Source organism: Bidens hawaiensis, unplaced genomic scaffold (genome assembly GCF_021521415.1).
Source record: "Bidens hawaiensis isolate Kalapana, Puna unplaced genomic scaffold, B.hawaiensis_p1.1 tig00008100_1, whole genome shotgun sequence".
NCBI lineage: Eukaryota > Viridiplantae > Streptophyta > Magnoliopsida > Asterales > Asteraceae > Bidens > Bidens hawaiensis.
Window position 1 is genome coordinate 640,382 of NW_027491574.1, and position 26,910 is coordinate 667,291.

Genomic DNA, 26,910 nt, shown 5'->3' on the forward strand with positions numbered 1-26,910 from the left:
TTTTGTAGCTAAATTGCGTACTTATAAAGTTCTAGCAAAATTTTGTAGCTAAATGTCTATAGCTAAAAAAACGTAGCAAAATCACATAGCTAATAATTTGTAGCTAAACATCTGTAGCAAACATTTCTGTAGCAAAATCTATAGCTAATGTAGCTAAAATAGCAACGTCTCCTTTTGAAGCTAAAATCGTAACCAAATTCTAATTTCGTAGCAAAAACCCGTCGCAAGTAAGTTAGCTACGAGACTTATAACTACGAACCAAATCTGTAGCAAATCCGTAGCAAACCGTGTGTTTGCTACCAATTTGCTACAGATTTGGCCGTAACAAATACTTCTTTTTGTAGTAGTATGTGATCTAGTCGGCTCGGGTTTTTAATAATGTGATCTAGTCGGCCCGGGTTTTTAATAAAGTGATCTAGTCAGCCCGGGTTTTTAATATCGTTTACTAGTCGGTTGTGATCTACTCGGTATATTCACGATCTGGTTGGCATGTTCACGATCTAGTCGGAATGTTCATGATCTACTCGGCCCGACATATACATGAATGCAGTCATGGGGCCGACTGCTTTGTTGGCGCTTAGATTGGCTACACGAGCCAGTCGCAGCGTTAGCTTTAGAGACATGTGTTCGTTTTTCATTGGCTATACGAACCAGTCGTTTGAATGATTAAAAAGTCATTCCACTTTTTTAGTAATGGACATTTTGGGTATTGTTTGTAAATGGTAGATAAATTTGGAAAACCATTTTATAAAATGGATATTATGGAATTTTCCCTCAAGAATTGCAATCATTTTAATTCGTATTCGTATTTTTTTAAACATACACATATGCTTTATAAAAACTTACTCAACTTTATCAATAAATTGTGCATTTAAGTTCTATAAAATATACAAATTTTCAAAACTTATATTATGCTTTCTCTATTTTACGGAAAATATATATAAGTTTTATTTTAATTTTTAAATTGGAACTAAGTTATCGACGACTAGTTACCGAGAAACATGTGCCGATAGTGTTTCATTTATTCCAGCGGTAATCTGACGGTAATTGTGTACGTTCCACCAGTGCAGATGTCAACACCTGAGAAGACATGTCGGCCAGTAGAGGCGACATGTTGGCTAACATCTCAACAAGTTTCGGTAGTCCCTCTCTATATTATTCGAGTAACCAGATTATCCATACGAATATACGATATTATCATTGAAGTATCACAAAGAAATACTCATAGATAGCCACTTACAACGAGAACTTTTCAAGAGAAACCTTTATCAGTGATATTTATTTGTTTGGCAGCATAGTTAAAGCAAATGAATAATCTAGTATAATTAAATAAGACCTAATATAATAGAAGAAAAGTCCTTACATGTAACACCCCGGCTAAAGCGGAAACGCCTGAGTGTGACGTACAGATTGCTCAAATACACGTGACACTATTAGGTGACCATAATAACATTACTTCATTTAAATCATCATGTAACACAAGTTTATCAAATAATACAAGTTGAAACAATAAATAAATAAATGTTAAGTTGTTCTTTAAATATCCTATAGGTATGCTATGTGTCTTCTAACTTTCATCCTCGTATCTTTACATCTTTAACATATGTATAAAATAAAGTCAGCTATGAACATAGCTCATAGCTGGTGAGAGTCCCACTGTTTGATATAATACGTAAAAATCATACAATTCATGGACAAGTGATAAACGAGCAAGTAAAGTCCTTTCCAGTTGGTATCAACCAACGTACTCGGGTAATCGCGCAAGTAAGGTCCTTTCCAGTTGGTAACAACCAACGTACTCGGATAATGAGGCCATTTTCCACTCGATACAAATGGACCTGAGTGCAAAGGGGGGCGTATGATCATATTTAATGAGGCTTCCCAATCGTGCAAGTAATATTCGTGCAAGTAATACAAGTAGCACACAAGTCCATATACGAATTGTAGTTTTGTAATAGAAGAAACAATGCTTGAATTTTTATAAGGATACACATGCTACCCCAAAACATTAAAACATTAAAAAGGGGTGGTGAAAAACTCACCTTGAAATCGAAGATAATCATGCCATAAAAGCCGGAAGCAAGATAACAAAACCAAATCAACCGAAAATGCGTTAAAGAATCTGAAACGATTGAATCTCTCGAACTATAATTAAAACAAAACAAAATCTAACTAACGATATTATAAAAGTTATAAGATTTGGTTTTAGGGATTTTACATTATTTTAAATATGTATATTTTATTATTTTGTGGCATAGAATATTATAATATTATATTTAAACCTTAACGGAATTTTAACGAACTGTATTTTAACGAATTTAAGTTAACGAGATGGGATTAATGAATTATTATAAATTAACAACCGGTTATGGTTAACGAAGTATAAGTTATCGAATTAAAACAAATGATTTAAAGCGTAATGACTAAAAGTGAAAGAATTTATTAACGGTTTATTAATATTTTAATACTATTTAATTAATAATTTATTATTAAGAAGAGAACTTTAATATTTATAGAATACGAATTATATCGGTCAAATTTTATCTCGAAAACGTTTACATTAATTTATTATGAAAAACACTAATTATAATAATATTATATTAACGTTTGATACGAAAACTTGATGGGTAAGAAAAGTAGGATTTTTAGACGAAAGATAATAAGATATATTTGTAATTTATTTTATCTAAGTTAAAAAAATAATTTTGCTAGATTTTTACTAATTTTTAAATATTTATTTGATTAATATGTAAAAGAAAAGGTTCTAAAAAAATACAAAAAAAACCATGCTATGACCCGGGTTTGGACCCAGGTTCCACGCCCACGTGATATTACCACTGGACTAGATGAGTTTGCTGGTCTAAGGACACAATTAAATTATATGTATATGTATAACCAATATCATCTTCCTCCCAAGAACCCTAGTTTCAATTCGCCATTTTAGTTTCATGTTGCTCAAATTAGTATAGGGGTTTTGATTATTGGTTAAAAGCAATCAACAAACATATAAAAACTACCTTAAAATGTTCGGATTTGATGGAACACCATAGTTCACCGGAAAACAATACTTACTGCTTTATTAAGGAACTTAGGGAGTGTTTTAGATGAATAGGAGGGTTGGTGCGAGTTTAGTAGAAGGTTTACGCCCTATTTATACTAGTAATTGAGTCTTATGGCGTTAATTGCTCGTAATTGAATTGCTTAAACATGGCCGGCAATTTCGCCGTAATTTACGGGGTTCGTTTGGCCGTTAAACGTGTTATTATGGTTGCTTAATGTTTGTTATTGAAGTCTATGGTCGCTATACAAATTAAACGAGTCAAAACGCGCATTTTTAGGGTGTAACGGAGCTTGCCGGTGCCGAGATTCCGGTCGTCGGAATTTACACCGGAAAAACGTGAGTTGGGAAAATGGGCTGTTGACTTTTTTTGTTAATATAATGAATTTTATACTTTAAGTCCTCCTAATTTCATCATGTTTTTAAATAGAATTTAAGTATAAGTATAACTTACAAATGTAACCTTGTACTTTGAAATTGTTATTAGAAATGCAAATAATGTTATAAAACTTGGATATTTTTCGTATTCTACCTGTATAGTTTGAAGATCGTTTTAAATAGAAACTTTAAATATCGGGGGCTCGATAAATAATCAAAATAAATAAGAAAATGAACGAACAATAATCGTAAAGCATCGTGGACATTATATCAATGACGAACGAATATCAAAACTATATTGAAAAGAACAAACGAGTCAGTTTAACGAATGAGAAGCCATAAAAAATGCCACATAACCACATATATATATATATATATATGTATATATATATATAATATTTATAAATAAAAACCAAAAATTCAAAACGGCCGGTTTTTTTTTTTTTAAAGTAACGAACATTACATTACATATCCTAGTATTGTGATGGCAAGTTGATACAAAGAAGTATGGATCCATATTCTTAGTATTAATACGTAAGCGGGGAAGGGACATTTATGGGTACTACTCATACACTGCTCAATCTTGCACTGTCACTTCATTTTTACTCTCAAGTAACCACGAACCACAAAATCGCTGGCAATACTCACCCAAGAGTACGCTAGAACTTTTTGTTTGTTTATAGTTCTTCAAGTACAATAAATGCCAATAATGAATCAATTTTTATGTGGCAAACATTTTCCATAGAATGAAGCCACCCTACCCACATGAGGTGGCGATGGTGTTGCCATGTGATTTGGAACATGCACCCTATCCATATTGGTGTCCCGTCCTCTCTAACAATTCATATCTATTAAATATAGTAAAAACTTTCGTCTAAAGTAAAATTAAGTCTTTTGACCATATTACCCTCCATGCTCATTTATATATAGATGTGTGCATTTATCATTCTAAGAAGCATTTGTGCATCAATATAGTTGTTACCACTGAAAGATAGATATATAGCGAGAGGGATGGAGATAGATGAGGTGATAATGGTTGATGGCAAAGGGCAAGAGAAAATGGAGGTGAATACAATGGAAGATGATGTTTACTTGATGTGGGAAGATTTAACAGTGGTGCTTCCGAACCACGATTCCAAGAAACACACGCGGCGAATACTAAATGAAGTCACTGGTTTTGCTCAGCCTTCCAGGATTTTGGCAGTCATGGGTCCTTCTGGTTCTGGAAAATCCACCCTTCTTGATTCTTTAGCAGGCAAGTCTTGAAATGAATATTTGCATGAAAATGTTAATATTAGTGCAGTTACATTTGACGGATAGAAAATATTTTAATTATAATAATTTCCTTTTAAAAGACTGAAAATGGTAACCTAAACAATAATAAATAATTGTCTTTACTTAATACACTAGTTTCTGGTTTGATTTCCAAATAGACCGGAACTATGTGTTTTAGCATGCAATAACTATTTGTTTTATTTCAGTCAGACAAAACATAAAAACTGCAATTCTTCTGGCATTGTTTAGATGGCTGTAGTAATTTTGTGCTTGAATTTACACTTAGGTAAAATTTTCAACTTCATCCATCTTTTGTCCTTCAGAAATTTCAAAAGGCTTTATATAAATAATGAATTTCATGAAATTATTTTCTGTCATACTAAAAGAATAAACAGTTATTACGGTATGAGACTATGTGTTTGACGTATATCAAGTTAAACAACGTAAGCCAAAATCAAACTATTAAAAAATTTAAAACCGGACCAAACCATTACTATTTAAAATTGAACCAAACCATTACTAACGGTTTGGCTTCGGTTTAGTTAGAAGATTGAGCTTATTGAGAAGTTATACACAACTAAAGTTCGATTGATAGATATGATGAAACTATAAAGAAGCAATGTCGGTGCTCTAACATCTTACCAGTTTAATTTATGAATATTTTATTGATAGTTAAAAAAAAATTCCAACGTACCATCTCATTTGTAGTATTATTAAGTCCAATCAATGTTGTAAACTTGATATCGAATAAACGGAGTCGTATCACAAATACCTAAGGCAACTGTTTGATATGATTTAAAAATTCTCAAAACTGATTTACTGAAAAATTTTAAAATTTAAAAATTTAAAAAAAAAATTAACTGAATTCTTTTTGAATAATCCGAGCGTGAAGCCAAATCACTAATCAGTTTAGAAGATCAAGTATTCACATTTCATATATCATTTTTTATCGTATAATTTAACTAAAATTTATACTTTTAAAAATTTAATACTCATTTTTTCAAAATCTCTAACAACACATCTACCATTTTTATCTTTAGCTTACTCACTCACAATAATTTAAAGAATGATGATATAAAATGTTGGTATACCAACTTTTTATAATTAGGGTTATGATAAACAAATGGTGTATGGATATAGTTAGATTTTAATAGATTTTTTTTTAAATTTAAAAGTGAGAAAAGGATAGATGAATATGAGATGAGAATGCTATGAGAATTCAACTTTTTTTTAACATAGCAAAGGGAAAAGTATGATATAATAAATATGGATGCATGTCGAAAAAAAAAAGTTTCCCTTCGTGTGCTAGCTTCGTAATTGGCACACTCTTGTAGAAATTAAATGCAACTATTAAATAACTCATGTTTCAAGCCAGGTCCAAGTTATTTACTTCATAAATGTTATGATTTATTTTAATTAATAGAACTTGGATTCATTATACTTGTTAGATTTTCACATATGTTAGATAATTAACAATATAAATATTTATTTAAAATTAAGCGTGACTTTTAATTAAAATCATTAGATTACTTATATGTCTGACTCGACATTTTATAGAATTGTAACACTTTTTAAAGTTCGGTTGTATTTGTAAATTTTTTTTTATATAATTTTAATACGTGGGAATATAAATGGTGATACATTTTTTTGTTTACGATTGGCAAACTTCAACTTAAAACTTGTACATTGGACCCGTCATTGATTCTTACACAACGAAAATAATTACTATATATTTACCTTAATCAATGGCCTTCCTTTAGTTGGATAGTAATATTGTGTGTTTATTTTCAATATATAACTTATCCATCTGATGTTAATTATCTTTGCATTGTTTTGGTGTGAGATGGTAAGTTGAGCCCTCAAAAAAATGTGAAAGTAGGTCGACATAGTGAATGCTCTTTACATTTCCTTCAAGACAGACTATCTTTCAATTTTATGTTATTTTGATCTTAAAAGCAAATTTTAACTATGTTTTTATTTAAAAGATAAAAATATACTTCAATTCAGAACCGAAATATCTCATATTCCTTTTTTTTGTTTTTTTTTTTGCTAATCATTATTAAAGAATTATTTTGTAATATATACTGTTTACTAAGCATGAAAAAACATTATTGTGCTATATATATTTATAACTTTATTTCGAAATCAGAATTTTATTTAAGAAAAGAAAAACTTCACTCAATATTAACCAAGTTTCACAAGTCTTTTATTAGTCACTCAAAATTTTTTAAATCCTCTAAATTACTTAACTTTTCCTAGATGTTTCATTCGGATGTTGCTAAACATATTCTCCTCATATGACTTTTACTAAATGTACACCCCTTTGAACTTATCAAAACAATCATTATTTTCTCTTAACATTATTTACATACATATTAGTCCTTCAAATATTTTGTTTCATTTAATAGTCTCCACTAAATATATGAAATTAAAAACTATTTTGTTATTAATAAAAATAATAGTAATTATTTTTATTATTATCATTGTAAATATTATTAATATTTTTTTTAGTTTTAATAATATCAATATTAGTATCACTATTTCACAAACACATATTTATATATAGTTTTATAAATATAATAATGCATTGACAATGATAATAATAAATATTATTATGATCAAGGATAATAAACAAAAAAAAAAAAAAGAGAAAAACAAAAAAATAATAATAAAACATTATAGAAATAAAAAAAATAAAAAGAAAGCTTTTAAAGATAGACCATAAAATTTTAAAAATTGCTTAATGGTAGTATTATGTCAAAAAAATTGTTGAAGGAAATCAAAGTTCAAAGGAGGGGTATGACAAATAAAGGATGGGAGGCGATACGTTTAGCCTCACTCTTTCATTCATACATAACTTATTTATAAATTTTAAATATAATTAAGCTAAATGAAACGTATATCAATATTGGTTACTAATAAATGATTTTATTTTATTTTTTCAATTAACTTGAGTACAAGAAATCAGTGAAGAAAAAAATTTCATTAATTGAATCAAATTTTATAACAGTTAATTTTAAATTTAGGAAAAAAAAATAATAACTGGATACTAAAGGTTAAAAAAAGAGCAATAATAATAATAATAAAATTGAAGAGGTGACGCATTTCATAAACTTGATTAGTATATCATATAAGTGTATCTTTACAAACTCATCAAACTTTGGACACATATATATGAGGAAAACCGTTAATAAACACACAATTTTATGGAATCAATGGTAATTTTACTATATATGAATTCTAATATACTTTAGTAATTATCTTATTTATAAAGAACTTTTTATCAATCATGTTTGTTGGGTAAGTAGAACAATTTAAGTCAATATTTGTTACATGCTTTGGATGTGATGCTTAACACTGTGTAAGCATCATCGGAATGTATTGCAACTTTTAAGGATGGTTTTGTAACTTAATGTCTTTAATGATTTATTTATTATACCCTTTTGAATATTGTTTAAACTTTCGACCAACATTTATACATGGGTAGATAAGGGGTGTTCTTCGGGTTCATTTTTCGGGTTTCGGATTTTTCGGGTCGGGTTCTTCGGGTTTTAAAGTTTAAAATCTTAACCCGAAACACAACTCAAATCTCTCACGGGTTTCTCAGGTTCGGGTAATTCGGGTTTGGGGTTTTTTCGGGTTGGGTTCATCGGGTTTCGAGTATCCTAGAAAATGAAACAAAAAACAAAGAATTTTAAATAACTTCAATGCTAAAATTAAAACAACTTATTCTTCTTTGCTCGTAACACAAATAATCATATAATAAACCAACATAACTTGATAAGGTCATAAAACAATTCAAAAAAAGAGTAAAACTAAGTAATTAACTCGAAACTTAATCGTCTTCAATCAGACATGATTTAGTTGTTCGATTACGGTTGCTATTGTTAATAAACAGAAAACATGAATTAGCAATAAACAATCGATCCATAATATTTGGAATGACAACAGTTGATTAGGCTCTAATAACTTTAGTGACTAAGACTAAGCCAATTATACCTAAAAATATATTTAATTTCAAAACTAAAAAGTTTATTTGGGTTAACCCAAAACTTATAAATCAAACCCGAGAACCAACCCGAATTACTTCGGTTCGGGTTAGTCTTTTCTCGGGTTCGGATTAGTTCAGGTACGGGTTTTTTCGGGTTGGATTTCGGATAAAAGTGACAGTACTAGGTAGATATCCATCCACCAGTGAATGAAATATACCTAACGGGTAAACATGTAATTAGTTATTATTAAAAGTTATTGTATATTCACTTGTAAATACAGTATATCTTTAGTGTATTGTATATTCGAATGATATACATATAATATTACACAAAATGTTGCAACTATTATTATAAGAGCACTTTAATTTTACTTTGGATGAAGATTAAAATTAAAAGTATATAACATGAAGCATGCATCTTAAGGATGATATTTACAAAACTCGAGGCTATGGGTACGTTTGGTTGAAAGTAATGGAATGCAGAGTGAATGGAATGGAATAGACATGAGAATGAATTGAATCATTATCATTCCTTTGTTATATTTGGTTAACACATAAAAGGAAATAAATTATTACTTTATATTGTTTGGTATAGGGATGAGATCGGGGCCGTACCGGTATCGACAGGTCCAAGTCCCGAAAATCCCAGTCCCGAAAATCACCAATTTTTTGTATCGGTACCGGTACCGAAATCTTCGGTTCGGTACCGGTACCAAAGGTTAAAAAATTGGGAAATACCGGTACCGGTCCCGATACCGAAACTCAAAACTTTGGTACCGTCGGTACTAGTACCGAATTTGCCTATCCCTAGTTTGGTAGCCAATAAAAAAAACATGAATGAAATGGAAATGATAAAAATACTCCTATCTCAAAATAACAAAATTGCAATTACGACGATGGAGACGTCGAAGATGGCGATGGTGGTGGCGGTGGCAGTGGCGACGGTGGTGTTCAGACTGTGGTAGTGGTGGTGGCGGCGATGATGGTGGCGATGTTAAGCAGTAGAAGTGGTGACGCGCGAAGGCAGTGGTGGTGGCGATGGTGATGGTAGTGAAGGCGGTCAGGTGGCAGTGGTCAAGCAGTCCTCGTGGCGGCGACAGTAGTGTGGTCAGGTGGTTGGGGGGGGGGGTTAGTTGGTGGTGGTGGTTGCTAGGTGGTATTGTTGAGAGAGTATGTGAAAAAGGAATTGAATGAAAAAAAAGGAGTGGGAATTAATGATTTTTGTGGAATGGGATTTCATAGGTAATCATATTGATTCCATTTCATTGACCAACCAAACACTCATTTTTTCATTCCCTTTCAATGACTCATTTCATTCCTCATATCATTGCTGCATACCAAACGCCAACTAAGAATTAGATGAAAGGTTAAAGCAATCACATGCATTCCTTTATCTCCAAGCCTAAAATCTAACTATGCTATTAAAAGAATACATATTGTTCATAAGACATTCAACTAGGTCCTCCACATAGAATGTTATGTAGATGTCATGTAAGTTATTCCTATTATATCATGACCCATGACTGATTTTTTTATTATAACCATAACCCGTTTTCCTTATTATATTATGATCCATGACCCATTTTCCTATTATAACTCATGGCCCATTTTCCATGGCACTAAAGCTTTATAAAAATTTTGAAAATAAATTATTATGTAATACATATATCGAACCCAGGTGAAAACTAAATTATTGTGTAATACAAGTATCGATCATACTAGGACATTATGTTTCAAAGTAAAGATGCCTACCTACTCCACTTAAGTGGTAATTGTGTTATATTTATCAACTAAACATATATAAATATGTTTCTCTTCAAGTATAAAACCAAAGTTATATTTAATTGTTGTCATTTTCATAACTCATAATATATAAATTGTATGATATTCAAACGATTTATAGCTTTTCTTTTCTTACTCTTATTAACCAAAATCAAATAATTGTTATGTTTAATTAAATATGGTTATGTATTGACATTTTCTTAATATAAAACCGTTTTCAAATATATTAGAGTTACGACATTTTCAAAAATCATAAAATACAATCATTTAATTGTGGTTTCTAATTTGTAATAAAGTCATTCAAAAGGTAAGTCATTTTATTTTCAACAATATAAGGATTCAGTTATCTTACATTTTTATCACATATCCATCTATCTCTAACCATATATGTTGGTTTAATCACACAACCTTTCGGAAAGATATATTTTTATCTTTCTTGCTATCGTTATGTTGTTAGCTGTTTACTGTAATGAACTACCTTTATACGAATTTATCTAGTTTAGCTTATTTTTTAATTATATTATTTTTTCCCTTTTATTTTGAATCACCTTATTTTTAGCTATTATTCACAACCAAATATTTATCAAACCGTAGAGAATTTCTATTAGAATTGCTATGCAAGTTGGACTTGAATTTACATTGACTTTTTAAGATGAAGCATGATAGAGGACATGCATATAATATAATCGAAAAAGTTATGATCAGTTCAAAATTCATATGACCTTATGCATATTCTATTATATTGTTACCACCTTATTTTATTATATGTTAAATTGGATGCTATAAAAAGTTCTTACGTTGTTGTTGACTAAGTAGAAAATCATGTTGCTGTTGAGGACTGCTTTATGTAATATGAAAAGCGTTTTTGTTTTCAAGTTCAAAGCAACTTAAAAAGAGCTACAACTTTTGCACATTAAAGAGGTCAAAGAGAATTATAGAGGATTACAGAATGAATGTTGTCTCTGAGATGTATTAATTTTTTTTTTGGCCAAATGCACAAAATAAAATTTTGCCTGTAAAATTTTTTTAACATTAAAATTTTTAAGTTATCTTACTTGGTTATGATTTGGTTGTTCAAAAAAATTTATGTCTCAAGTGAAACTAGAACCCGCAACCTTTTAGTTGAGAGCGATACACTTTTATCACTATACCAAACTAGCGATTATGTACTTGAGTTTAAAGTTTAGAAGTACATATTTGTTTACATCAAATATATAAATTAAAAAAAAAAATCTAGTCTAGCAGGTTGTCTGGTCGAGGGGCGGTCGACCACCCCCCCACTCTTATGGCCGACCCTGAACATTGCCTTGAATTTTGTTGTTGCATTTACTATTTGAGGTTAAAATCTATGTTAATATCAATTTGTATTTTTAAAATATATACTTTTCTCGTTATAAAAGAATTTTGATAGTAAATAAAATTTTCCAATTCAAATTAACATGAAAAGAAAAAGTATAATTATCACAATCATTTTAACTTTTGAATTTTGATTCACTTTTATTTATATATATGTTTTGTTTAATATCAATGCATACTTATCTTATATATAGTTATACATTGTTTATCTAATCACATTGTCTTTTTATATCTCTCTAACTCAACTATTTAAGATTCATTATTTCTCTTTGTATTTTATGAACATAATTTCTTTTTTATTTATTTTCTTTTACAATAAAACCTTAGTATTTGTAAATTTAGTTTTTAAATACGTGAAAGTATTTTTTTATAAATATCATTTTATACACATACTATTTAATATAATAATATCGATATAAATGTTTTATATTTAAAATAAATCAAACACCAAGGTTTTGTTTGCAACTTAAAATTAATAGTGCTTAAATATATCAAAAACTTATTAAAAAACTTATAATGAAAATTTATTATATGAAATAACTGACATACATATTATATATAGTACTTTTTTTATTTTATTATATTTTCCACCTGTATGAAACATAAGTTTTAACCTAGTTACGCTACACTATAGATACTACGTTTTCTATTCACGTTTCTAAATAATATTTTCTTATACATTTATCATTACATTTTTCATCTCCTTCACTCTACCAGTTTTTAAAAGATATTAAAAAAATTATAGGGTAAAACATGAACTTTTTAAATATACAGAAAAATTATTATATATATATATATATTTTTTTTTTTTCACTTACAACGCCTTAAACCACTTCATATATTATAAAAACTTCACTCATATGCAATGAATGATAGGATATCTATACTTTTATATTGAACAAAATTGGGAAAATGATGATCAAAAGAGGAAAAAAAAAGAAAAAGAAAATGAAAAATAACTGAGGACATGTAGTTGGACAATAAATCAGGATTAGACCAGATATGAATGTATGATATTCATTACAAAACTTTTCGGCGAATTTGGAATATGTACGGTAATAGATGAGTCGAGTGGCACTTACCCAATTACTCAAAACTATTGTCATGTTTATTTATCTGTACTAAAAAAATATTAATATATTTTGTAAGTCCTAAAACAAAATGAATTATATTAATACATTATGAAGTTGTATGAGACTTGTAAATCAAAATAAGATCTATTATAAGTGTAAATAGTTGAGCATTTGTCATCTAAAATTGGTTTTCGGGTGAGTTGTGTTTTGGATGATTACAATTCAAAATTTTATAATCATATAAAATGAAAGTTGAGAAACTTAAAAACCAGAAAAGTAATCGGGTATTTGACAACTATGCGATCAATTTTTTGAACGATAAATTTCTGTTTAGACACTCGTGTGTAACTATGTTAGTATCACAATATGTAGAAATAAATATAAGACTTCAAAATTTGCACTTCCGTTGTAATTTTGATAATGTATAACTAATAAATTTTAAAATTTATACAAATTGTACTACTTATCTGTAGTTGTCTTTAGCCTTTGACTATAATTCTATAGATTAAAGTGGTGCGCTTGCTTTTTGTTTGTTTTGTTTTGTTTTTTTTCCTTTATATTATTTTGTTGCAATTTATATTTAATTTATACATGCATGCAGGAAGACTAGCCAGAAACGTTATCATGACCGGGAATGTTCTTCACAATGGAAGGCTAAAGCGCCTTGACTACGGTGCTGTTGTGAGTACCCATATAGATACAGACTAACCACGAACACTGATCAAAAGGAACTAATTTCCTTATTATGATCTACTACTAAAAATCACTTATTTGTTACAACAAAATTTTATGAGTTAAGTGTCATTTTGGTACTTGTGGTTTGATCAACTATACAACTTTAGTACCTATATTTTATTTTATGCAAATGACTACCCCAGTTTCAAAAAACTTGCATTTTTAGTATTTTTTTAACTCCGTCTATTTTATCAGTTAAGTCAAGGGTACTTTGGTAATTTTGTAATTTTCTTATTATTTTCTTTTCTTTTAAATGCCTTCCCCCAATCCCCCCTTTTAAATGCCGGCAACATTCACCCCCACCGGAAGTCTACGACCGGAAACTACTTCAGTTTGTCAGCGAACGCACCAGGTTTGCCGGAAATGTTCGTGAACTCCATCGTCGTCGTCGCTTCGTCCTGAACCATCATAAGCCTAATCCGTCGCTGCTCGTTCTTCCAAGGTCATCGATGATGGCGGTTAGGAAGGCTGATGCCTGCTGCCATATCTCCGGCAGTAGCAGCAGCGTCGGCGACAATCTGGTTCAATTGATGGCGATGACGATGACGACGACGATGACTATAGCGGCTAGGGTTCCGCCACAGTATCCGACAATGGTGGAGAAGAACGAGCAGCAAAGGATTAGGCTTATGATGGTTCAGTACAAAACGACGACGACGATGGAGTTCACGAACATTTCCGACAAACCTGGTGCGTTCGCTGACGAACTGAAGTAGTTTTCGGCCGTGGACTTCCGATGGGGGTGAATGGCGCCGGCTTAAAAAGGGGGGATTGGGGGAAGACATTTAAAATAAAAGAAAATTTTAAGAAAATTATAAAATTACCAAAGTACCCTTGACTTAACTGATAAAATAGACGGAGTTAAAAAAAAGTACTAAAAATGCAAGTTTTTTGAAACTATGGTAAATATATAAATAAAATATACGTACTAAAGTTGCATAGTTGGTCAAACCACAGATTTCAACATGACACTTAACTCAAATTTCATCTTTGGTTACAACAATTAATTAAAGGTTGACACATGTGCAAATAGTATGGGGCTTTTCAGCCTTTATGAAGTCAAAGTCTCTTCACTTAGACAAAGGAATTATGTTACTAACTAGTCACCGGATTTAGTGGCATATACTAGTAGACACAAAAGGTTTCTATCACCAATGATGAAGTATTAGTAACAAATTTGTTTTAGTATGCATATGTTTCTTCCTCACAAAATCTAGGGATGTTATTACATAATTTTGTTTGGTTTACGCATAAGTTTTTCTTCATATATCACATCGACAAGATTTTTACCAAAATAGGGGTTGGGGAAAAACAATTAATAAAAAAGGGTAATTTGAAAAGTATTTACTAATATCATTTTTTTTTCATCTTTTAAAGTTACATGTTTTCACTCCTAATCTTATAAGTTAAAAAATAATTTATATTCAAGATTTCTATTTATAAAAACAGCAATATATGAATTTAAAAAAATAATAGACGTGACTTTAGAAAAAAAAAACTTATTTTATTAAATGTTAGATTTTATCCCTCCGTAATACGGGGGTTGTTTTACATTATTCGTTTATAGTATTTATATATATTTTTTAAATTTAATTTTATTTCTTGTAAGAAAGCTAATAATATACTTAGAGTTTGATGATGAAAAAGTTTCACAAATAAATAAGATGTTATAAGCTCGTTTAAAAGCTATCTGGGTTTGATAATACCCATGACTCGCTTATTTTTTTTTTTACTATAAAACTGTTTCTTAATTATAAAAAATATTTTTTTTTAAAAAAAATCGGAGATTAATTTTTAGTAATCCTATTTTATAGGTTTCATATCAAATATTTGATGAGACTAATTTTTAATTTAATGAGATGTATAGTCCGTTTAATGGGCTATCTGGGTAGGGATGGGCAACCAAATCAGTGCCAAAGATTTGAGTTTCGGTATCGGGATCGGGACCGGTACCGGTATTTCCCGAATTTTTTACTTTTGGTACCGGTACCGGTACTGAACCGAAGATTTCGGTACCGGTACCAAAAATTTGCGATTTTTGGGACCGGAACTGGTCGGTACTGGTACGGTACCGATCTCATCCCTATATCTAGGTTTGCTGAGACCCATACCCGTAAATTCCGCTCAAATACATGGGAGCCTAATCCTCCATTTATAAATAAAGCAATCTGATGACTTAAGAGAATATAGGGAACAACCAAAAAGTTTTTAAAGATTTCGTTTATATATATTTAAAAATTTTCAAATTATCCATTTTGGTATAATTTAACCACCACCCCCATTTTGATAAAGAAAAAATCTCTCATATCGACATGGTTTTCAAATATATTAATTATTATCAATGACCAAGGCTTATGTGACCCAAAAAGACATACTACTCGGAACCCTCACGGTTAGAGAAACTCTGATCTACTCAGCAAAACTAAGGTTACCAGGAAGCCTAAACACACATCAAGTAAATGATATTGTTGATAGAACAATTATGGAGATGGGTCTTCAAGAATGTGCTCATAATGTCATTGGCAACTGGCATTCTAGAGGAATAAGTGGTGGTGAAAAGAAGAGACTCAGCATTGCACTTGAGATTCTGACTCGACCAAGCCTCTTGTTTCTAGATGAACCCACTAGTGGCATTGATAGTGCGGCAGCTTTCTTTGTCATTCAGGCACTTAGAAACATGGCTCGAGAGGCTAACCTTACCATTGTGTCCTCAATCCATCAACCAAGCAGTGAAGTCTTTGCCCTTTTCGATGACCTGTTTTTGTTATCGGGTGGTGAAACAGTCTTTTTCGGTGAAGCCAAAACGGCATTGAAGGTATAACAACTAAAACATATATATGATTGTGAAAATATATATAAGCATATAATTGATTAGTGATTAATAACTAATTTAACTTCCATTGTTACCTTTTCACTATATATACTCTGTCATGATGATTTTAGTTCTTTTCTGACGTGGGGGTACCATGCCCGAGTAGAAGAAATCCTTCGGATCACTTTCTTCGTTGTATAAATTCAGACTTCGATAGGGTGAATGCAACTTTGCAAGGTTCTCAAAGGCTCCGGGTACCAAATTTTGCTTGCCATATTTAACAGGCTTCTAATATACAAAATGCATTACAACCAAAGTTTGCGTGTTACATTGCAGGACATGAAATCCATATCCACAACTCATGCATTAACAGCAGAGATCAAAGCAATGCTTGTTCATAAATACAAGTGCTCTGAGTATGAAACTACCGCAAGAATAAGAATTCAAGAAATCTCATCAATTGTAAGTTCAAAAGTTTCATGATTCTGGACTTTCTCATAAACATTGGCTTTCTAAACCATTATACGTGTTTTGTTGCAATTAACCATCATCCTTAATTCCTTATAAGGAAAATTGGAATTTAATGATCAAAACTATGGCCCACTTGCAAATAATAATCCATACTATCAAGGCGACCAATCACACTCTTATAATTTTCACTTCCGTTATGAGTGGTAGAAGGATTATTATATACTAGTTAATAATGTGCCACTGGATTTGCCTTCTTAAACATATGGTAGTGAAAGTAATTTTTGTGTGACACCTTAGGCGATCCTACATCGGCCAGTCATGTTCACATGAGATACCGAGCGTATGTCCCATCTCGAATATCGATCACTAACGCGCTCTGGGCGCAGTGAATGCGGATGAGAAGAGAACTCCATAAATAGTCATACTCAGGTAGGGTAATCCAAGGATGGATGACCTGTAGGGAAACTTAAAACTAATTCAGTGAGCTCCTTGTGGGAAAAACGAAAATATTAGTTAATATGATGCGTCGAATGCTAGATTTCCAATAAGACTAAACTAGGAAATCTTCTAACTAGCACTTTCTCCAAACAATACTATGCACTTCTTTTTATATATATTTGGACATAAACAAACCCATTACTTAGATGATTTTAAAACTCAATCACTCTTGTTCTTAGGCAATATTTCATCTCTAAAGATGATGTAATAACTCAAGAAGTGGTTTTGATTGGTAGGAAGGGCTTACCATTGAAGCACAAAGTGGCAGCCAAGCCACTTTGTGGAAGCAACTTACAACATTAACCAAAAGATCTTTCATTAACATGTCTAGAGATATTGGATACTACTGGTTGAGGATAGTGGTCTACCTTGCTGTTTCACTCTGTGTAGGCACTGTGTTTTTCAATATCGGCACAAGCTACCATGCGACAGTGGCACGTGGAGCTTGTGCAGGATTTATCTCGGGTTTTATGATTTTCATGTCCATTGGAGGCTTCCCCTCGTTCACTGAAGAAATGAAAGTATGCATTACACCTGTTGACAATTTCAATCCATTTCTTAATTATTAACGAGCTTTGTTTTAGGGTCTGTCTGTACATAACCCTCCCCCCCCCCCTCCCACTTGCCGAACATACTCCAAAGTTGGTTAGAGAGGGGGGTTACGTTTAGAAATATCTGAATTATTCTTAATGCATGTTGTGCCATATCCAGGTCTTTCACAGAGAGAGGCTTAATGGACATTATGGGGTAGCCGTGTTTATGCTTTCGAACTTCATCTCTTCTATCCCATTCTTGACAATTATGGCGTTTGTTACTGCAATTGTAACATATAACATGGTGAAATTTCAATCGGGTTTCTCCCATATCGCCTATGCCTGTCTTGATCTTCTGTTCTCCATTGCTGTGGTAGAAAGCTGCATGATGGTTATTGCTTCACTTGTTCCCAACTTCATGATGGGAATCATTACTGGTTCAGGTTTCATTGTAAGAATAAACGCTAGCTAATGTTGAATGCTACGTACACTAAAGATATGCATGTTTAGTACCATTTTCTTTTTCATGCAGGGTATTATGATGATGACTGCAGGATTCTTCCGTCTCCCCCCTGATCTTCCCAAACTGTTTTGGCGGTATCCGGTTTCCTATATCAATTCTTTGTCATGGGCATTACAGGTAATCCTCAAATTAAAATGCTTACAAGATACTACATATATGCAATTTGTATACACTTCGGCTTTAAATAATTGCATTATGTTGAAAGTGAATACGCCTTGCTTGCGGTGCGCACATATAATGTATATATGTGTGAACCCTTGGGTCGGCAAAAGTAAAATTGCACTAATTTTGACGTTATTTTACTAATCACGTGAAAATAACGTTAAAAGTGGCGGAAGGTTAATCAGGCATCATGTGGTGGCGTTGATAGCCGAAAGACAAGGGCACATGCACCAATCAGCCGGTGTCCCGATGATTGAGTGTTATGTGTCTTATGTCCAAGGCTTGATTCAAAACTACTATCGAGCCGGGGGTCTCACCGGAAGCAGCCTCTCTATCTCTATGGGATAGAGGTAAGGCTGTCTACATCTTACCCTCCTCAGACCCTACCATAGCATTGCTATTGGTGGGATATACTGAGTATGATGATGATGATGATGATGATGATGATGATGTTGAAAGTGAATCTGAATCGGTTCCACTTTAAACACCAAAGAAAGTAAGAATGAGAATAGAAAAATTGAAATGAATCAAAATATCACCAACCCTTTTTCTGCTCATCAGAATTATATGAAAAATATTGTCTCCTCATCGCGTGTGAACTCTCTTGATCTCTAACTAACATTAATTATATCTAGCAAAAGTTCAAAGAAAAGAGAATTTATACTTTCATCCCCTAAAACATTGTAAAGTAACAGATCGTGTCAGCATTAGTTACTACCAATATCCAATGCTACCGACCACTATAGTTTCTCAATTTATATGATATAAAAACATGTTAATTTATTTTTGAATAATATTACAATGATACAAAGTCTTATATTATACTATTAAGTCAAAGATGAAAAATACGGAAAAGCCAAAGAATGTGGCAAAGACATTGAAGCTGATTTACTTTCTAAATATGGTGATGATTTGATCAATATTCCTTTACTCCCCCCTCAAGGTGGAGCATGTAGATTGCAAATGCCCACCTTGTCAAGAAGAAACTTTAATTGTTGAGCACCTAGTCCTATCTATGATATATATAAACAAAAACCAAAAAATCCTATGTGTCGTGATGTAGTCGCTCCCCCTTTTTATGAAAGCCACCAGATTTCTTGAATTTTAAATGGAGGCCTCTCATTGATTTAACCCAAATTCATGGGTATGGGTCTTCCCAAAACCAGATAGCTCTTAAACAGGTTATAACATCTCATTAAATTAAAACTTAATCTTACCAATTATTTGATATGAAAATCCTACAAAATAGGAATATACTAAAATTTAATATCCAATTTAAAAAGAAAAAGATATTATTTATAAGGGTTAGGTTATAATAGAAAGTATACTTTTTGTAGGAAGGATAAGAAATAATCTTGTCTATTGATTTTGAATATGGAGGGTTGAGATTAGTTTAGGGGGAAATCAAGTGTGAACACAAGGTAAAGGGCATAAAAGGAATAACACATTTGTTGACTTTCTCTCTCCACATGCAAGGCACATGCCAAATTCCCCCATCATTTTAAAACGTCCATAACTTTTTTACGACGTTTTTATTGAAAAACAAATTCACCATAATAACGAGTGTCTTTTTATCTTTTATATGAGTACCATATTGTAATATAAAAATTAAAAAAAATTAATGGGTTTTCTACAAATTGTGTTTTACCGAATTGTGTTTTACAAAATTGTGTTATACAATTGTATTTTTTATTGTGTTTTTTTTTTCATTGTGTTTTTTCCATTGTGTTATTTACATTGTATCATGCAATTGTGTTTTTGATTGTGTTTTTATCATTGTGTTTTTTTTAATAGTGTATTTTTTCATTGTGTTTTTCCGGACTTTTCCGCCGAGGTGGTGGCGGTGGGCGTTGGAGTGGTGGTGGTTGTAAGAGATGAGTGAAAATGTAATTGGATTTTATGTAAGTGGATTTTTGAAATTAATTTAAGTGGGTTTTGAGATTAAAGTAAGTGGGTTTTGATATTAAAGTGTTAGACTAAAATACTCTCCTTCCTAGCCTTCTTAGGAAAATCAAACTTCTTATTTGAACCTAACCCTTATTTATAATTAATAAACAATTTTATAGTAAAAACATAAGCGGATTATGGGTCACCAAATCCAGATAGCTTCTAAACGGGTTATAACATATTATTTATTTATGAAACCCTTTCATCATCAAACGCTAAGTATATTATTAACTTTCTTACAATAAAGAAAATTAAAAATCCAAAAAATAAATATTAAAAAACAAAAAATGTAAAACAACCATTCTCTCAAACCATTAGATTACTTTATTTGTAAATGAAGGCTTCTCACGCATTTGACCCGGATTCACGGGTAAAGGTCTCACCAAACCCAGATAGCTCTTAAACGGGTTATAACATCTAATTATATTAAAAAATAATCTGATCAAATATTTGATATAAAAATCCTATAAAATAGGAATATACTAAAAATTAATATCCTATTTTATTTAAAAAAAGATATTATTTATAATTAAGAAACAATTTTATAATAAAGAAAATAAACGGGTAATGGTATCACCAAACCCAGATAGCTTTTAAACCAGATTATAACATATCATTTATTTGTGAAACCATTTCATCATCAAAACTCAAGTATATTAATTATTAACTCTCTTACAATAAATAAAATTAAAATCCAAATATACATATATAAATATTAAAAACGAATAATGTAAAACAACCCCCGTAATACGGGAGATAAAATCTAGTTGTGAATATATCAGCAAGTTGCATGTTGGTATCGATATGCATGGGTCATACTTCCTGTGCTTCTACTCTTTCCCGAGCAAATTAACAATCCATTTCAACGTGCTTTGTTCGCTCGTGGAAGACGGGATTGTTGGCTATATGACGAGCCGCTTGGTTATCACAAAAGAGATTCGTAGGCCCAATGGAAACGACATCGAGTTCCTTAAGAAGCCAACGTGTCCATAGTATTTCACTAACGGTGGTCGTCATAGCGCGATATTCGGCTTCCGCTGAAGATCGAGGTACGACAGATTGCTTTTTTGTTTTCCATGATATCGGTGCACCTCCAAGAAGTGGGAGATACCCACTTTTGGAACGCCTTGTAAAGGGGCATCCGAGCCAATCCGAGTCACAAAAGGCAACAAGTTCAGTTCCTCCGTTGCGTGGCAAGATGATGCCTTGACCGGGAGTGGCTTTAATGTACCGTAGGATTCTGTTGGCAGCATCTAGGTGACTTTGATGTGGGTCCGAGACGAATTGACTTCGTACGTTGACCGTGTATGCTATGTCAGGTCTGTGACTTGTAGATATAAGAGTCTTCCTATTAATCGATTGTACTGGTTATCATCCACTTTAGGTCCCTGTTCGTCTTTATTTAATCGCAAGTTTTGCTCGATTGGAAAGGCACTTGGTTACATCCTTCCATGCCGGTGTCTTTAAGAATGTCGAGAGTGTATTTTCTTTGACTTAGAACCAATCCTTTTGACGTTCTAGCTACCTCAATGCCTAGAAAATATTTTAGGGTCCCAAGATCTTTGATACTAAACTTTTCATCAAGTTTGGTCTTTAGTTGTTGGATTTTGGGCATGTCATTTCCCATAATGTTCACATCATTAACATAGATGAGAATGGCAATAAAGGTATCCCTTTCTTTGTATACAAAGAGGGAATGATCGGCCTTGGATTGCTTAAAGCTTAGCCCAATGAGGACCATAGTAAACTTTTGGTATCAATTATGTGAAGCCTGTTTTAAACCGTAGAGTGACTTTTTTAGTTTACAGACTCTTGTTTCGTTGTCTTTAGCGAATCCTTAATGAATTTTCATGTAAATATCCTCATTAAGGTCTCCGTGAAAAAACACGTTATTTACGTCAAGTTGGTGAACAAACCATTCATTTTCGACGGCTACGGCCAATAGTGCTCTGACGATAACTAGTTTAGCTACCGGAGAGAAGGTGTCGTGATAATCTACGCCTTCGGTTTGCGTGTAGCCTTTCGCAATGATCCTGGCTTTGTATCATCACACTTCCCCATTTGGTTTATATTTAATTTTATAAACCCACTTGGAGTCTATAGCACATTTTCCATTGGGCAATCGTTCAAGCGTCCAAGTTTTATTTTTCTCGAGTGCTTGTATTTCCCTTTACATCGCCTCTATCCATTTCTCATCCCGCATGGCTTGTTTGAAAAATTTTGGCTCATTGTTTGAACTAATGGCTGTTAAAAAAAAATGCTTTGTGAGGTTTAGAGATTTTTTCATAAGAAATGTAATTAGCAATAGGGTGGACCATTGAGGATTCTTGATTTAGTACGGGTTGTGAAGGGTTTATAGATGGGGGGAGCTTCACAATAAAATCGTTTAATCGTTTCGGTTGAGAGCGGTTTCTTCTCACCCTAGTCACAGGCTCTTGATTATCTATTGTCACATATTCAGTGGTGGTGGTTTCTATTTCTTGTTCAGCAGCAGACTCTTCTTGATTTAGAAAATTTTCATGGCCCAAGATTTCATTTTGGTCCTCATTTTGGTGAGTTTGGTCGAGACCCACATGGGCCTGGTCTTCATGTCTATTATCATTTGGGACTTCTTTGTTTTGATTTTGGTTGAGACCCACGTGGGTTTGGTGTTTATGTTCATTTTCTCCACTATTATGCTCTACTATGTGGAATACATAATCATCTTATTCGTCTAAAACATGGGCCTGCTCGGTAGGGACAGTAAGGAGCTTAAGAGATCAAAATTGTCTTCATTTTGTTTAATACTTGAGAAAGGAAAATGATCTTCATGAAATTTTGTATCTCTAGAAATGACCATTTTTCTTTTCTCCAAATCAAAAATTTTATAACCTTTTGTCCCCGGTGGATATCCCATAAAAACTCCAAGTCTCCCCCTCAACTTAAACTTGTCTCCTCTCATCTCGTTGCTTCTATAATAAACCAAACAACCAAAGACCCGCATGTGATTGTACTCGGGTTTTTGGCCAGATATTAACTCATAAGGCGCCTTTTGCTTTATAACTTTTGAAGACAATCGATTGATAACATAAGCCGCTGTTAAGACACACTCACCCCAAAATCGTTTTGATAAATTTGCCTCAAACATTAAGGCCCGAGCCATTTCAAGTAGGTGCCGATGTTTGCGTTCCACCACCCCATTTTGTTGGGGTGTGTGTGGACAAGTAGTTTCTAGTAAAATTCCCTTTTTTTCATAGAAGTCTACCATAAAATTTGACGTAAGTTCACCGCCATTGTCACACCTTACCCTTTAGATACGTTTTTCAAATTGGTTTTCAACCATTGTGTGAAAATCTATTAGGCATTTGCTCTCTTGACTCCTATGTTTAATAAGAAAGACCCACACCGCTCTACTGAAGTCGTCAACTATTGTTAGAAAATAGTTTGCACCTGTAAATGAAGGGGTACGATATCTACCCCAAATATCACAATGTATAAGCTCAAAGCAACCATTAGTTTTAATTGAGCTAGCAGGAAAAAGCTTTCTGGTCTGCTTGGCCTTTTCACAAGAATCACAAATATCTTCTTTATTCTTAAAAGAAACATTTTTAAGAAAATCTACTCGAGCAAATTTATTTTATGATGGATGACCCAATCTTTTGTGCCACACATCAATCGTTGTTGCCATAGCCTTTCTTTCGTCCCCAAATATCCCCATTTTATATAAACCCTTTTTGTACTTACCTACACCAATCAAGCTTCTCGAAAGAAGCCTGCATAACACAAAAATCGGGAAAAAAGGTCATAGCACATTGAAGATTTTGTGTCAAACAGCTAACTGACAATATTATAATTAAACTTTGGAATGTATAGAACTCCTTCAATCTTATTACCACTTGGGAGGGTATAATTACCCCCATCCTCAACCGGAACGGTGTCGCCATTAGGAGTCATGACTGATGTTTCGTGATGATACTTTGTTTTATTTTTTAGTATATCGGTTCTATAAGTTATATGTTCTGTGGCCCCCGAATCAATAACCCATTCATCATCATCAAAATACTTACTAGTCATGTTAGCAACGGACTGTATCTTGTCTTTATTCACGTTTCCGGTTCTTGAAAAGTGTTGAAGGAAGGTTTTGTATTGCTCCTTGTTGAGACCCAGAATGGGACTCGATTCCACTTCTGCCCCCAAATTACCCTTTTCAGCCTTTCCTTTCCCCGGCCACCACTCCGGGCAACCGATTCTTTTGAAACATCCGTCTCGATTATGTCCCTCCTTTCCACAGAAAGTACAACGTTCAGCTTCATTTCCATTCATAGTGGCTGATTTAGGGTTTGAGTTTGGCAGGTTCAATCCTACTCTGATACCATCTGAATTTCTATGATATCAAAAACATGTTGTTGATTTATTTCTGAATAATATTACAATGATACTAGGTCTTATATACTAATAAGTCAAAGATGAAAAATAAGGAAAAGCCAAAGAATGTTGCAAAGACATTGCAGTTGATTTACTTTCTAAATATGGTGATGATTTGACCAATATTCCTTTATAGTTACTACCAACACTATAGTTCATATCAACCAGTAAAATAGTTGCTATTGACTAACTATTATTGTTGATACATCATTGCTCCAGTTAACTTATATTTGACTTCCAAGATTAAAGTCTTTAGAACATTCACAATACAATGATATTATTAACGTTTTTAATATTTTATAAAACCACAAATTGTTCAATTATAATGATAGATATAAATACAATACAATGACAAATATCTATTAAGTATAAATTATGTGCAATCTAATTGTATGGAGGCCATCACTCCAATATATTGACCAAGCATGACTTGTTTTTTCATAATCAATTGATTTGATCACGTCACTTGATAGATATAGGAATATAACAGTTTTTATTTTTTGACATTTTGACAGGGAGCATTGAAGAATGACATGATTGGAATGGAATTTGACGGTCCATTTCAAGGGGACGCAAAACTATCCGGTGAATTCATCCTAAGCACCATGCTTGGAATTTCAGTTGAACACTCTAAGTGGTGGGACTTATCAGTTGTTGTAGCCATTCTCACCTCGTACCGTTTGCTATTCTTTGGCATACTAAAGTTTAAAGAAAGAGCAGCACCCATATATCGGAAACTGTATGCGAAGAGAACACTGAAACATCTCAACCAGAGGCCTTCTTTCAGGAAAACATTGTCCCAACCAATATGCTCGTTATCTTCGCAAGAGGGTTCTTAGTTCCCCACTTCAGTAGTCGAATTGATTTACAAACCGCAGCTTATAAGCCTAGCTAGCTATATTTTATTATATTTGAAGAATAATCATGAATTATTAATAAAGTTGAGGGTTTGTTTTGTAAGTTTATTTTAATATGGATTAAACTAGAATAAGGTTGTCTTGTTTAACAAGTTAGGTTTGGCTTGGAGAGTAAGTTTAGTTTATCTATAAATAAGGTCTAGATTATTAGTTTTATTTGTGTGAGTCAAGAAGTCTATTCTCCATGTAAGTTTTTTATGTTCGTGAAGTTCGTTTGATAAGTTCGTTTGGTTATATGAAAAGATTCGCGGGTCGTCACCCCAAATATCTGTGCTCGTTCGTTTGTTTGTTTGTGTGTTATATCTGATTGTTTGATCCGTCTGGGCCAACAATTAGTATCAGAGCTACGGCTCGTTACACACGTGAAACTTCCAGCGTCGTCTCCAGCCAATCGCTCGGAGAAAGGCTTGTGTCGGAAGCCTTTAGTTTAATCAGAAGTTCGTTAGGGTATTTGTGTTCCCACTATTGAGTTCGATAAAGAATAAGAAAAAGAAATTTGTTTTTTTTTTTGTCTTTAGCAAAGCATATACAACGTAAGAGGTGGTCACCATCAGTTTTGAAATTGAGAAATTGTGTGAATTATTAATTAAAAAATTTGTGTTTTGTCTTGTATGACACACAAAGTCAACATATAGTTTACTTTTGCGTTTATCGATCCAGAGGAAGAACGAGCAACTTTATTGCTTGATTTTTAGCCACTTCTTGATTCGAAAGAAAAAAAAAAGTTCGATCATCGAGATGGCCAATGATAAAGAAGCAGGAAGCTCAGGAACGGTGAAAGAATCGATAGGTGGTTTTGTTTTGCAAGCACCGAAGTTAACTTCTACCAACTACGCGTCATGGTCAGTTATGCTGAAAATTATTTTGGGTGCGAACGGTTTGCATGATGCGATTGATAAAGAAAAGGGTGTAGGAATTGAAGAAAGAAAGAAGTTTATGGCGTTGGTTGTCATCTTCCAAACCCTACCTGAAGACGTGATGCTTCAGATGGCCAA

General features: G+C 32.6%; 1 protein-coding gene across 1 annotated transcript; it reads left to right on the forward strand.

The window, feature by feature from the left end:
• The first annotated feature begins 552 nt into the window (after nt 1-552).
• LOC143637045 (ABC transporter G family member 12-like) lies at nt 553-25,837 on the forward strand. The gene is made up of 10 exons (XM_077104516.1): nt 553-606; nt 4,412-4,695; nt 13,519-13,594; nt 15,999-16,463; nt 16,592-16,714; nt 16,797-16,922; nt 17,666-17,950; nt 18,141-18,413; nt 18,495-18,602; nt 25,514-25,837. The coding sequence occupies exons 1-10, from the start codon at nt 553-555 to the stop codon at nt 25,835-25,837; spliced, it is 2,118 nt and encodes a 705-aa protein (XP_076960631.1).
• The last annotated feature ends 1,073 nt before the right edge of the window (nt 25,838-26,910 follow it).

Excerpts from the sequence above, each read along its gene's own strand:
- LOC143637045 (XM_077104516.1), top strand. The coding sequence starts at position 553 with ATGGGGCCGACTGCTTTGTTGGCGCTTAGATTGGCTACACGAGCCAGT. Across the intron at positions 18,414-18,494 it reads TTACTGGTTCAGGTTTCATT|GGTATTATGATGATGACTGC; the intron begins GTAAGAATAAAC and ends TTTTTCATGCAG. Across the intron at positions 18,603-25,513 it reads CTTTGTCATGGGCATTACAG|GGAGCATTGAAGAATGACAT; the intron begins GTAATCCTCAAA and ends ACATTTTGACAG.